This window comes from Pristiophorus japonicus, chromosome 10 (assembly GCF_044704955.1).
Source record: "Pristiophorus japonicus isolate sPriJap1 chromosome 10, sPriJap1.hap1, whole genome shotgun sequence".
NCBI classification, from domain to species: Eukaryota; Metazoa; Chordata; class Chondrichthyes; family Pristiophoridae; genus Pristiophorus; species Pristiophorus japonicus.
In genome coordinates this window covers 118,015,457-118,028,543 of record NC_091986.1, presented here as the reverse complement: position 1 = coordinate 118,028,543, position 13,087 = coordinate 118,015,457, and the positions used below count along the sequence as shown (strand labels likewise).

The 13,087-nt window shown below is 45.3% G+C and overlaps 1 protein-coding gene across 2 annotated transcripts in view; it reads right to left on the bottom strand.

Annotated features, from left to right (window-relative positions):
* The window catches only part of dlg2 (discs, large homolog 2 (Drosophila)), a 1,568,664-nt gene that overhangs the window by 154,084 nt on the left and 1,401,493 nt on the right, over positions 1-13,087 (bottom strand). For both annotated transcript variants that reach the window (XM_070892045.1, XM_070892046.1), the window contains exon 19: positions 833-908. In XM_070892045.1, coding sequence (XP_070748146.1) covers positions 833-908 — 76 coding nt within the window. The remainder of the gene's footprint in view (positions 1-832; positions 909-13,087) is intronic.

Genomic DNA, 13,087 nt, shown 5'->3' with positions numbered 1-13,087 from the left:
TAGTTCGCAATTAGCTACTTTTTTACTGTATGCAACCTTTATCTTGAGCAAATTAGCAAAAGTTTAAGCATTTACAATTTTCTCTAATCAACTGTAATTAACGATACAGAATTTTCAGTTGCTTGCTATATGATCTCTAAATACCTTGCTTCACCACAAAGTCTGACTCCTGCAAAAGTCTGTAATATTTGTAGAACTGGAACTTTGAACCATATTATTCAAATATCTGTCACATATACACATTAATTAACCAACACAATTTAATCTTTAAAAATGTTTAATCAAATTTGTTGTAGTTAAAGATCATCATCACAGACTCTTGTTGTTTGCTGTCTTAAGGATTGTCTGTTGAATTTTAAGTACTGTGTTCCTTACATTGTACAATTTTAAATACTGTATTTTCACACTACACCTATAAAAGATCAAGAGTATGGTTTTACATGTTTATAAGTTTTGACTCTGCTTACTTTTTTGATGAGAAAAGTAGCTTTGAGATGCAAGAGATGCAGGAAAAAATGTCTTTGCCCAGTATTTTAAATAGACAAACATGAAAAAGTCACATTTTGTATGCTTTTTACTCTGTATGAACTTACTTGCTTGCAATATGCTGTTCACCACATTAAATTATTCAGGGTATTTTAATTATAAAGATATATGGAATTCATGGCAAAGCAGACTTTTGGAGAGTAAATTATCTTTCAATCACAATAAAAGCAAACATAGCTTCGCTGGGGATCTCGCCTGCTGTCTAGAAGATGGAACTCTGGGAACTATCTAATTTAGTATACAACAACAGGATAATCTAAACATCAGTATTATTTTCTTCACTTACCCCTTTGGCATCAATCACTCCTGGGTTGGCATTGAACTTTACAGTTTTAAGTCTAGATCGTTCTTTCCTTTCAACTCTGGAGATACAGAAGGATGAATGGGCCATCAGAATATAATAGCATAGCTGGGGGTAGAAATTCACCTCTGCCCAAAACGGGGTGCACCTACCGTTTTTGACGTGTTCTGGCCGCCGCATCCAGTGGAGCGGAAGTGGCCTCATCATAGGGGTGGAACTGGGGACGGAGCGGAGTGGTTGTCACTAGAGGGTCGGAAGTGGGGGTGGGACAGAGTGTCCGCCGCTGTCAGACATCAGCACCGCTTCAGTTAAAGGGGAGGGCTGCTGCGAACTCTGCATTCATTTTAATTAAGTCCACTGGGCCACTAGGGAGGGTTTCGCCTGGGCCAGCGGTCACCCAAGAGGGGGTGCCAGGCTACCTGTTGGCAGCCTGGCTGAACCCACGGCTATAATTGTCGTCCCAACCTGGCAGTCAGCCGACAAAAAGAAAACATGTCATCGCTGGCAATGCCACCTCCCCATTTAAGGGCAGCCGTACCGCCATTTCACAGAGAGTGTACCGACAACAAAAGCTGTCGAGGGCACCGGCCTGCGGCGGCACCACTCCAGTGGGGCAATTTCAGGTAAGGGGTAATTTCGGTAGGGCAATTTCGTGAAGGGGTCCCTGCTAGATGGTAAGAGGTCGGCACATGCATGCAGCAGTGGGAAAACGGGTGGAACGGTTCTGGACACCACTCCGCTCCTGAAAAATGGCAGCATCTCCACGGAGAATTGGCGGTGCTTTCAGGCAGTCAGAAGCCTTGTCGGAAGGGGCAATTTTGGCCCCTTGGACTCAATGGTTCAGACGAATACTGAAGAATTTAAATTTGATGGATCGCACAATAGACAGCCTAACTGCTATCATTTTTACACAAACATTTTAAAATTAAAATCACACTCCTATTTTACCCAAGAATTGTGAGATTGCCTGACATTTATATGATTATTGGAAATGGAATCATAATATATTTAACACTCCTGACCCATCATCTGGTAAATCAAAGTTACATTAACAATATACCCAACAGGTCAACATTCATTTTAAAACCATTGGTATGTTCTTCATGGCTTCAGCCATTTTCCAGGTTAAAAGGTTAGCATGATGGACAGAGTACAGTGAAGCCTGTAGAGGAGAACGACCTGCCTAGAGTGGCCATGATTGTTTTAATGTAATATAATCTGATATAAACATGTTTAAATATTTCCAATAAAACCTTTAAGTTGGGATAAAAGCCAAATTTATCAAGGGTAATCTTCATCACATCAAAAATAATTTTCCAGGGTAGAAATGCAGGTTGGGCGATGAGGGGTCAGAACTGTGGCATGATATTGGTGAAGGGGATAGTGTCCGCAATTTGGGGTGGAACGTGGATCTGCCGGGTCTCTGTCCCTCGTGGTATCCCAAATACACTGCATTGCACGGTAGGGAGAGAGGGAGGGTGATGGGCGATGTTTCTTCTGGCCATCCCTATTACATCTAAGGCCATTCTTGGAAATTCTCCCCAGATCACTCTGATAGACCCAGAACGGGAAGTGCAAGTATAGTTTCTGTTCCAGATGCTAAGAAGACCCCAAGATAGAATCCTACAAAGGGAATTAATCCCAGATTCCAATTTAAGAACACTCTTGTGCTATAGACCATTTGTCAGCAAAGATGATGGGCTTGAAAACTGCTTGTAGGGCATTGATAATGCTGCTTTGAGGTAGTACTAGGACATGTACAAGAGGAACCCAAGGTTATATATGCTTTCTAACATTCTACCTTTTCCAGTGGGGAAGTACCCTTGCCTCTGCTTGCTGACTTCCACCAGACTGACAGTAGAAGATGTTGTGTACCAGGGATTAGGGCCCCTATTTTCCACTTGCTGAATTTTTGGTGCCCGCACAATGTTAACGTACGATTTTTTTGTGTACGTTTGTGCCAGAAGGCAGAAAAGAGCATTATTCCAACTTCAATCTTTTGCCACACTATTTATCTTTATGTCTTATATACCTGTATCTGGCAAAAAGAACCGGAGGGGAGATGAGGTGAATTTTTTTTACACATCAAGTTGTTATGATCTGAAATGTACTGAATGAAAGAGTTGTGGAAGCAGATTCAATAATAACTTTTAAAAGAGAATTGAATATACTTGAAAAAAAACATTTGTCAGGCTATGGGGAAAGAGCTGGGGAGTGGGACTAGTTCTTTCAAATCGCATAATGAGCTGAATCAGCAAGCAACTGAAGATGTTAGATCTTGTAATTTCAAAACTGCCAAGGGTGTCACCCAGTGGTTCAAGCATCAAAACACAAGCATCGTTATGTCTTGACAAAGGGACCAGAACTGTGTGTCCCACCTTGTTCGCTGACAGTTGTCGTGCTGTCTGTTCAGAGATGCACTGATTTGCCCTGCATTAGGTTTGAAATGCTTCAGAGCAAATGTATTGCTCTCAATTCAAGCCTGCAGGTATGTCAGGTGAACTCAACCATAGTCTATAAGCCTCAGAGTATTTATTTTTTAATCTGAATACTAATCCCTATATAGGAGCATGCAACACTAGCATCAGCTGTGGAGGTGCTGACTGTGAAAGACCTCCGGAGATAATGGCCCTGAAATCGCGGCCTCCCCGAGTCCGTACTGAGTGTGTATGGACCCGGGGAGGAATCGCAAAAGCCGGTTTTCGGCGGGCAATGTGCATGCGCCAAAAACTGGCTTTTCTGATCTGTCAAGTTCTGGCTTGACAGATCCTCTGCATCTTTGGGAGAAGGACATTCACAAGAGCAAGATTGCACTATTTGCCCATTTCTTGCCCTGCGAATGTCCTTCAAACTCTTGCGCCTGATAAAAGCCGGTGCACAGCCTACTTTTACCAGCGTACGAGGTTTAAAACATTACATAAATATTAAAAATAAGATTTATAAACATATTTTTATGTTAAAAACCCTGTTCACTAAGGTAAGTTTATTTTAAACCCTAATTAAAATACTTGAAAAAAAAAATTTTTTTTTTCTAAAACATTTAATGAACTTTAATTTTAATTAATGTTAAATATGTGAGGTGTGTTTTTTTATGTCATGTTTAGTGTGTTTATTTCCCTCATTAATAGCAATAAGAACTCGTCGATGCAGAGGGCAACGGCTGACTGCGGTGCGGGCAGGTACAGCAGGAGCGGCGAGGTCAGGGTGAAGGAGCAGCAAGAGTTCGTAGAGGGACGTGATCGGGGCCCAGGAGAGGGTGAAGGAGCAGCAGGAGTTCATAGAGGGATGTGATCGGGGCCCAGGAAAGGCGAGAGTTTGGGGCTCAGAAGAGACGAGGGGCCAGGGGCAGCATGGGCCAGTCCACACTGTAATATGTGCGCGCACTAGGTCCGTGCAGCAGAGCAGGTCTCCAGTCCTCTTGGTTAATCCTTGCCATTGGACCAAGACCTAGCTCTGTCAAGCCCGTGTGGCGGCTAGGGTGCAACGGCCACCACACGTTAAAAAAATCCACGCACAGGCACCTTCCACCCTTCAAGATGTAGTTCGGGACCTGGAATATCATTGAAACACCTGTGAACTCATCCCTTTTTGGCGTGGAAGCAAGTCATCCTCGTTTCGAGGGACTGCCTATGATAATGATGATGATAATGAGAATACTGTACCTGATTGGTTGTGCAATCACACATGACTGCATCTTCTGTGTCCGAACATCGAGGATGGAAGTGCGGGAAGAGAAGGCATCCCCACCAGAATCACAGGCGTCTCCAGGACCACCAGGTAAATTCATTAAAATTCTTGGGTCGGAGGCATTCATCCGAAGGAAGCCTCCAACCGGAATATCAGGCCCATTTTTGCTGCTGGGAAATCGGAGCAGAGGCTTGGCCTATCACCATGGTTGGCCCAGCTGCAACTGCAGAGGTTTTATGAACTGCTTAGTATTTGGGACAAAAATAATCTGCTGTTATCAGATAAAGAACACATAGATAGTAATTCATTGGAAAATGTGAACACTTGTGAAGAATAGAGATGTGTCTGTAAGACATTGCAAAGTAGTAGATGGAAAGATGATTTTACCCAGGAATGGTGTAAATAATGGGGCAATTTTAACCTAACCCACTGGACGCGACAAGGGTGGGTGGGTTCCTTGTTTTACTGTATGCTTGATTTTACTCTTCATTGGCTTCAACTGAATTCCAGTCTTGTTTTTGGTCATTCCAGCAGACTGCTGCTGAAGTTCTGGTCGCAGTACACTAGAAGAGCCACAGATTACATTTATATAGCACCTTTATCACAATCAGTCAAAAATGGACACCGAGCCAAAGAAGGAGACATTAGGACAAGTGACCAAAAGCTTGTCAAAGAGGTATGTTTTAAGGAGGGTCTTAAAGGAGGACAGGCAGAGAAGTTTAGGGAAGGAATTCCACAACTTAGGGCCTACACTGCTGAAGGCACGGTCACCAATGGTGGGGTGGAATGAGTGGGGAATACACAGAGGCCAGATTTGGAAGAATGCAGAGTTCTGGTAGGGCTGGAAGAGGTTACCGAGATATGGAGGGGAGAAGCCATGTAGGGATTTGAACACAAGGATGAGAATTTTAAAATTGAGGTGGGAGCCAGTGTAGGTCTGCGAACACAGGGGTGATGGTGTATGGGACTTGGTGCAAGTTAGGATACAAGCAGCAGAGTTTTGGATGAGCTGAAGTTTGTGGAGGGTGGAGAGCATTGGAATAGGCAGGTATGGAGGTATCAAAATCATGGATGAGGGTTCAAGCAGCAGATGAACTGAGGCAGGAGCAAAGGTCGGTGATCTTACGAAGGTGGAAGTAGGCAGTCTTGGTAATGGAGAGGATATGGGGTCAGCTCACGTTAGCATTCAGAGGTTGTGAACAGCCTGGCTTCTGTCTGGTCAAAGGAACTTGGTGAAATCTTACTGGCCCGGAATCTGCGGTCCAGATGACGGCGAACTGGCAGCGTTCATCGTCATTCCGCCTTTGAAACTGACCACACTGTCGAGATTTGGTGCGGGCATTTGAAGAAATCCTGAAGTTGTGGACTGTCATTCAGTGCTCCTCCATTGGCTGCGCTCTGTCCCCCCCCCCCCCCCCGACAACCCCCACAGTGTAATCTCGGAAATGAGGGAAACTGACGAAAACTTCGGCTCTTCCACAGTTGGACTGCTGTTAATACCCACTAAGGGTTCGACCCAAAGGGATTAAGTGTAACTGTGGTTTTAACAGAATATTGACTTCTAATCCAATGTTGTGACCCATATTTTTAAAATTTTGAGCAGTGTCAAATTTATTCATTTTAATAAAAAATACAATTTTTGAGAAACTTAACAAAAAAATAGAATTTAAAAAAAGTCTTCATCTTTATTTATAGAACATAAGAACATAAAAATTAGGAACAGGAGTAGGCCATCTAGTCCCTCGAGCCTGCTCCGCCATTCAAAAAGATCATGGCTGGTCTGGCCGTGGACTCACCTCCACTTACTGGCCCGCTCCCCATAACCCTTAATTCCCTTATTGGTTAAAAATATATCTATCTGTGATTTGAATACATTCAATGAGCTAGCCTCAACTGCTTCCTTGGGCAGAGAATTCCACAGATTCACAACCTTCTGGGAGAATAAATTCCTTCTCAACTCGGTTTTAAATTGGCTCCCCCGTATTTTGAGGCTGTGCCCCCTAGTTCTAGTCTCCCCGACCAGTGGAAACAACCTCTCTGCCTCTATCTTGTCTATCGCTTTCATTATTTTAAATGTTTCTATAAGATCACCCCTCATCCTTCTGAACTCCAACAATTAAAGACCCAGTCTACTCAATCTATCATCATAAGGTAACCCCCTCATCTCCGGAATCAGCCTAGTGAATCGTCTCTGTACCCCCTCCAAGGCTAGTATATCCTTCCTTAAGTAAGGTAGCCAAAACTGCATGCAGTACTCCAGGTGTGGCCTCACCAATACCCTGTACAGTTGCAGCAGGACCTCCCTGCTTTTGTACTCCATCCCTCTCGCAATGAAGGCCAACATTCCGTTTGCCTTCCTGATTACCCGCTGCACCTGCAAACTAACTTTTTGGGATTCATGCACAAGGACCCCCAGGTCCTTCTGCACCGCAGCATGTTGTAATTTCTCCCCATTCAAATAATATTTCCTTTTACTGTTTTTTTTCCCCAAGGTGGATGACCTCACATTTTCCGACATTGTATTCCATCTGCCAAACCTTAGCCCATTCGCTTAACATATCTAAATCTCTTTGCAGCCTCTCTGTGTCCTCTACACAACCCACTAATCTTTGTGTCATCTGCAAATTTTGTTACACTACACTCTGTCCCCTCTTCCAGGTCATCTATGTATATTGTAAACAGTTGTGGTCCCAGCACCGATCCCTGTGGCACACCACTAACCACCGATTTCCAACCCGAAAAGGACCCATTTATCCCGACTCTCTGCTTTCTGTTAGCCAGCCAATTCTCGATCCATGCTAATACATTTCCTCTGACTCCGCGTACCTTTATCTTCTGCAGTAACCTTTTGTGTGGCATCTTATCGAATGCCTTTTGGAAATCTAAATACACCTCTATCCACCATGCTCGTTATATCCTCAAAGAATTCCAGTAAATTAGTTAAACATGATTTCCCCTTCATGAATCCATGTTGCGTCTGCTTGATTGCACTATTCCTATCTTGATGTCCCGCTATTTCTTCCTTAATGATAGCTTCAAGCATTTTCCCCACTACAGATGTTAAACTAACCGGCCTATAGTTACCTGCCTTTTGTCTGCCCCCTTTTTTAAACAGAGGCGTTACATTAGCTGCTTTCCAATCCGCTGGTACCTCCCCAGAGTCCAGAGAATTTTGGGAGATTATAACGAATGCATCTGCTATAACTTCCGCCATCTCTTTTAATACCCTGGGATGCATTTCATCAGGACCAGGGGACTTGTCTACCTTGAGTCCCATTAGCCTGTCCAGCACTACCCCCTAGTGATAGTGATTGTTTCAAGGTCCTCCCTTCCCACATTCCTGTGACCAGCAATTTTGGCATGGGTTTTATGTCTTCCACTGTGAAGACCGAAACAAAATAATTGTTTAAGGTCTCAGCCATTTCCACATTTCCCATTATTAAATCCCCCTTCTCATCTTCAAAGGGATCAACATTTACTTTAGTCACTCTTTTCCGTTTTATATATCGGTAAAAGCTTTTACTATCTGTTTTTATGTTTTGCGCAAGTTTACTTTTGTAATCTATCTTTCCTTTCTTTATTGCTTTCTTAAAATTTTCCCAATCTGCTAGTTTCCCACTAACCTTGGCCACCTTATACGCATTGGTTTTTAATTTGATACTCTCCTTTATTTCCTTGGTTATCCACGGCTGGTTATCGCTTCTCTTACCGCCCTTCTTTTTCACTGGAACATATTTTTGTTGAGCACTATGAAAGAGCTCCTTAAAAGTCCTCCACTATTCCTCAATTGTGCCACCGTTTCATCTTTGCCTTTTCCTCATGTGAGATCCTGGATTATTTTTTTTTACTTCTCATTTTTAAAGCATTATGGGGCTGAAATTGCCCCTCTCCTTGAGGCCTGTTACCATCGCAAATCGACGGCCACGCTGCAGAGTGGAGTGGCCGCCGACTTTCCGTGGATTGGCCGCTGATAGCCCAATTACCCTCCCGAGGTTTCCCGGCGGTGTCCCAAACCCCTTCTACCGCTCTGTTGCTGCCGATCTGTGTTAAGTGCGTCATCACAGTGCGCACCGCCGATCGACCTCTTTCCTGCCCCCGCCCCCCAACCCCGCCAGCAGATGGCGAAATTCTGCTCTGAGATTTTTCGGCCCGCCCAGTGGTACCAAAACAAGCTTTTCCTTGGTGGTCCAGTGAGGCTGTGGCCTTCTGCAACGGCAGTGCGGCTTCCTTTAAAGGGGAGGATGCACTGCCGTTGCAGCCATTTTTTTTTTTGTCGGGTGACTACCATGTTAGCCCAACAATTATGCCCCCCGGGTTCGGCCATGCCGCCAACAGGCAACCTGGCACTCCTCTTGGGTGCCAGGCTATTGGCCTAGCCGAAACTCTTCCTCAGTGGACCGAAGTTTTTAAATCATGAAGGCTCTCCCCTTTCAGTGAAGGGGAGAGCAGTGGTGATGCGGCGCCATGATGACGTCATCGCGGCGGTCACTCTGCACCCCACCCAACTTCCGCCCCTCGGGTGTTGCCATCGCCGCGTAGCTGCCCCTCTAGTGTACTCACTGCCCCCATTAAGAGCGACTTCTGAATCAAAGTAAAAAAAAAATAAAGAGCGAAATTTCGCTCAAGTGTCGCGGCGGTGAAAACACACACAACGTTTTGGGCGTGGGGCAATTTTGGCCCCTAGAATTTTAAGAACTTACTCACTTCCTTGTTCACTGACTGAGAATTTTGAGATCTTTGAGTGAAGCTTACTTCGTGGCCAGCGGCGAATGCCTTTGTTTACCAAGTTCAAATAGCAAAGAATAATCATCAGTAGAAATGATCATCAGTGATGTTATTGTAAGATCTCTCAACAAGCTTGTACCAAATGAAAGGAAAATGAGGTGGCGTGTATAATAAGTGGATAATCTGTAACTGCCAGATTTCCACTCACAGCCAAACTGAAAATTACCCCTTCTCAAAATTAAGTGTTCCTACGACATTACCGATAATAATTTCAACTATGGAAATCTCAGTGGGTCAGGCAGCATCTGTGGAGAGAAAGCAGAGTTAATATTTCGGTCGATGACCCTTCGTCAGAACTGGAGAGTGTTTGGAAAGAACGGATTCTTAACAAGCACTGAAAGGGGGAGGGGAAGAAAGAGCAAAAGGGAAGATCTGTGATAGTTTGGAAGACAGGAGAGATTGGAGAGACAAAAAGGGATGATGGCCCAAATTCAAATGGTAACAGGAGTTGTGAAAACATTAGTCAAGATAGTGAATAGGGTGTTCTTTCTTCCCCTCCCCCTTTCAGTGCTTGTTAAGAATCCGTTCTTTCCGAACACTCTCCAGTCTGACGAAGGGTCATCGACCCGAAACGTTGGGGCCAAGTTTAGGCCTGAGTTGCTCCTTTTTTTTGGAGTAACTGATTTAGAATGGAGTATCTTAGAAATTGCAATTCTCGCCATTTATTTTGCTCCAGTTCTAGTCAGTTAGAACAGTTTCAGTTTGGAACAGATTTTTTTTGTTTCCAAAAGGGGTGTGTCCGGCCACTTACGCCCGTTTTGAAAGTTTAGGCAGTGAAAACTTACTCCAAACTAACTTAGAATGGAGTAAGTGTAGATTTTTGTACGCTCAGAAAAACCTTGTCTACACTTAGAAAATCAGGCGTAGGTTACAAATCAGGCGTAGGGAATGAGGGGGGGATGGGGTTTAAAGGGAAGTTTACAAACATTAAATACTTCAGTTTTACAAATAAAGAGCCATCATCAATAATAAATGATAAATACATCAATAAATAAACCAATAAATCAATCAAAAAAAATTAAATAAAAATAAATAAATAAATAAATAAAACATTTTCTACTTACCGACTGCAGCACCGGGAGTCCTCCAACAGCATGCTGGGACGGCCCTCCCCAGTGTGTCTCTGTCAGTGTCTCTATCTCTCTGTCTGTCTGTGTGTCTCTCACTCTCTGTCTGTCAGTGTCTGTGTTTCTGGCAGCGAGGGGAGGGAAAGGAGGGGGGTGAGGGGGAGGGGAGGAGGAGGAGAGGGGGGGAGAAGAAGGAGGAGAGGGGAGGAGAAGGGGGGGAGGAAAAGGGGAGGGGAGGGGAGGGGAAGGGAGGGGAGGGGAGGGAAGGGGAGGGGAAGGAGAGGGAGAGGGAGAGGGAGAGGGAGAGGGAGAGGGAGAGGGAGAGGGAGAGGGAGAGAAAGAGAGAGAAGAGAGAGGGGAGGGAGGGAAGGAGAAGGGAGGAGGCAGGAAGGGAGAAGGAGGCTGAACGGGCCAGGCCCAAGTCTTTGGGCTGGATTGACAGGTAGGTGGCGTTGGGTCCCCGGGTCCGGGGGATGGGGTCGCGGAGGAGACGCGGAGGTCGCGTCGCTGGTAGGGGGAGCGGAGGGTCGGGTCGCCGGGGGGGGGGGAGGGGGAAAACGGAGGTTGGGTCGCCGGTAGGGTGGGGGGGAGCGGAGGTCGGATCGCCGGGGCGGGTGGGAGCGGAGGTCGGGTCGCCGGGGGTGGGGGGGGGGGGGGGAGTGGAGGTCGGGTCGCTGGCGGGGGGGGGGGGGCACGGAGGTCGGGTCGCCGGGGGGATGGAGCGGAGGTCGGGTCGCCGGGGCTGGGGGGGAGCGGAGGTCGGGGGTGGAGAGCGGAGGTCGGGTCGGGTCGGGTCGGGTCCGGGGGTGGGGGGGGGAGCGGGAGTCAAGTCGGGTCGGGTCTGGGAGGGAGGAAGCTGGGCGTGGGAGGTGAGCCTGATCCACGCAGCCCCAGTGAGGCCATTTGGCCAGGGCTAGGGGCTGCGTGCTTCGGGCCCCTCCCACAGTTTTGGGCGCCTGGAGCTACTGCAAATGCACGCCCACTGTAGCGCGCATGTGCAGAGGTCTGGCACTGTTTTCAGCGCAGGGACCTGGCTCCGCCCCCCACAGCTCGTGCTGCACCGCGCCCGGCTCCAGAGGACCTGCAGAGAGCCGGAGAATAGATGAGTTTTTTTTAGGCGCACTTTGTGGCGCGGAAAACGGCCGTCCAGGTCCGGGCTGCGCCGTTCTAGGCGCGGCCTGAAACTTGGGCCTGTTAACTCTACTTTCTCTCTACAGATGCTGCCTGACCCACTGAGATTTCCAGCATTTTCTGTTTTTATTCCAGATTCCAGCATCCGCAGTATTTTGCTTTTATAATTTCAACTCTATTGTTTTGAAAGGCAAATGTTTTCTTTGCATGAACTTAATATACAATTGTTCAACACATAGGGCTTGATTCTCTAGGTAATCCATTTCATGTATTTGAAACATTGCCAAAGCTTAAAGTGCAACTGTGAAAATCTACACAAATCTACACTTTGTAAATCTACACAAATCAACAATAATTTAAAACTATTCCTCCATCACAGCTGGCAAGCTCTGCTCAGGTTTCAGTTTATATCAGTTAATTCACTGATCCCTGGTATGAGGTTAGTTCAGTGCAAGAAGTCAAACATGCATCTGGGGATAGTGAGCATAAGTTGGGTTTCGCTGCAACAACTTTGATACTCGGTGAGACTTTAAGAGGTCATTATAGTTCCAGTATTTTGTAATGCTTTATATAAAGTGCAGCTCAAGCATAAAATAGATTTTGAGTGTGACTTTAACTATACCTGCTGTGTGGGTAAGGTTTTTTAATTTTGATTGTGGGGCCAAAAAGAGCAGAAGTGCTCCAAAGGATCATAGGACAAGAAATAGCTATTCAGCCTTTCAAGCCTGCTCCGCCATTCAATTAGATCATGGCTAATCTATAGCTCAACTCAATTTACCAGAAATCATAAGGAAAGTTTAGGCCTCTGTGGCTGTGATCTTGCTTACCCACCGCCCAACCCCTCCGCTCCCCCCCACCATCGTAGCTGAATGGCCCGGCAGTAAATCCTGCCACTTACTTGCTATTTTGGTGGGCAGTGGGAAGTCGGCTGGCAGAGTTTAAATGAGGCCCAGCCGTTAAAATCGGACTGCTCTCATTCTGTTGCAGGCAGGAATTAAACTCGCCAATGTGGTTTCCCGCTGGCAGTTAAAATCCAGGCCTTCATTTTAAAAGGGGACAATTGGAGCTATGTTACCACCATTCAATAGTATTCTATAAACTAATCATCAAACCAATTAATGTCCTTCTGCTTTCAACACAAGAAAATATGGAATTCCAAAAACAAGCTTAGTGCGATCTTTCTTAATTGTCAACTGTACAATTGTGATAGATACGATCTGCACAATTGTACCAATACATTGCTGAATTAACAGTTAAGATAGAGCACACCAACTTGTGTTTACAAAAGGATTACATAGCGGATTGCCATTTCCTTTTTTTGTTTTAACACATTGCAGGAATTATAAAATGTTATTGGATGTCTAAAGAAAGACTTCTGAAAATGCCTGTGGACGTATTTAAATGAAAAGATAATTGTGAACACAGAAAAAAAGTACAGGTTAGGATAGGATTCGAAAAGCTAGATGCATTGAGTCTCTTTGGAACTTATTGCATATTTTGCACCCTTCCAAGTATAAATGTAGCTTTAGTAGCTAGGGTATGAAAAATTAGAAGATCGAACATTTATCAC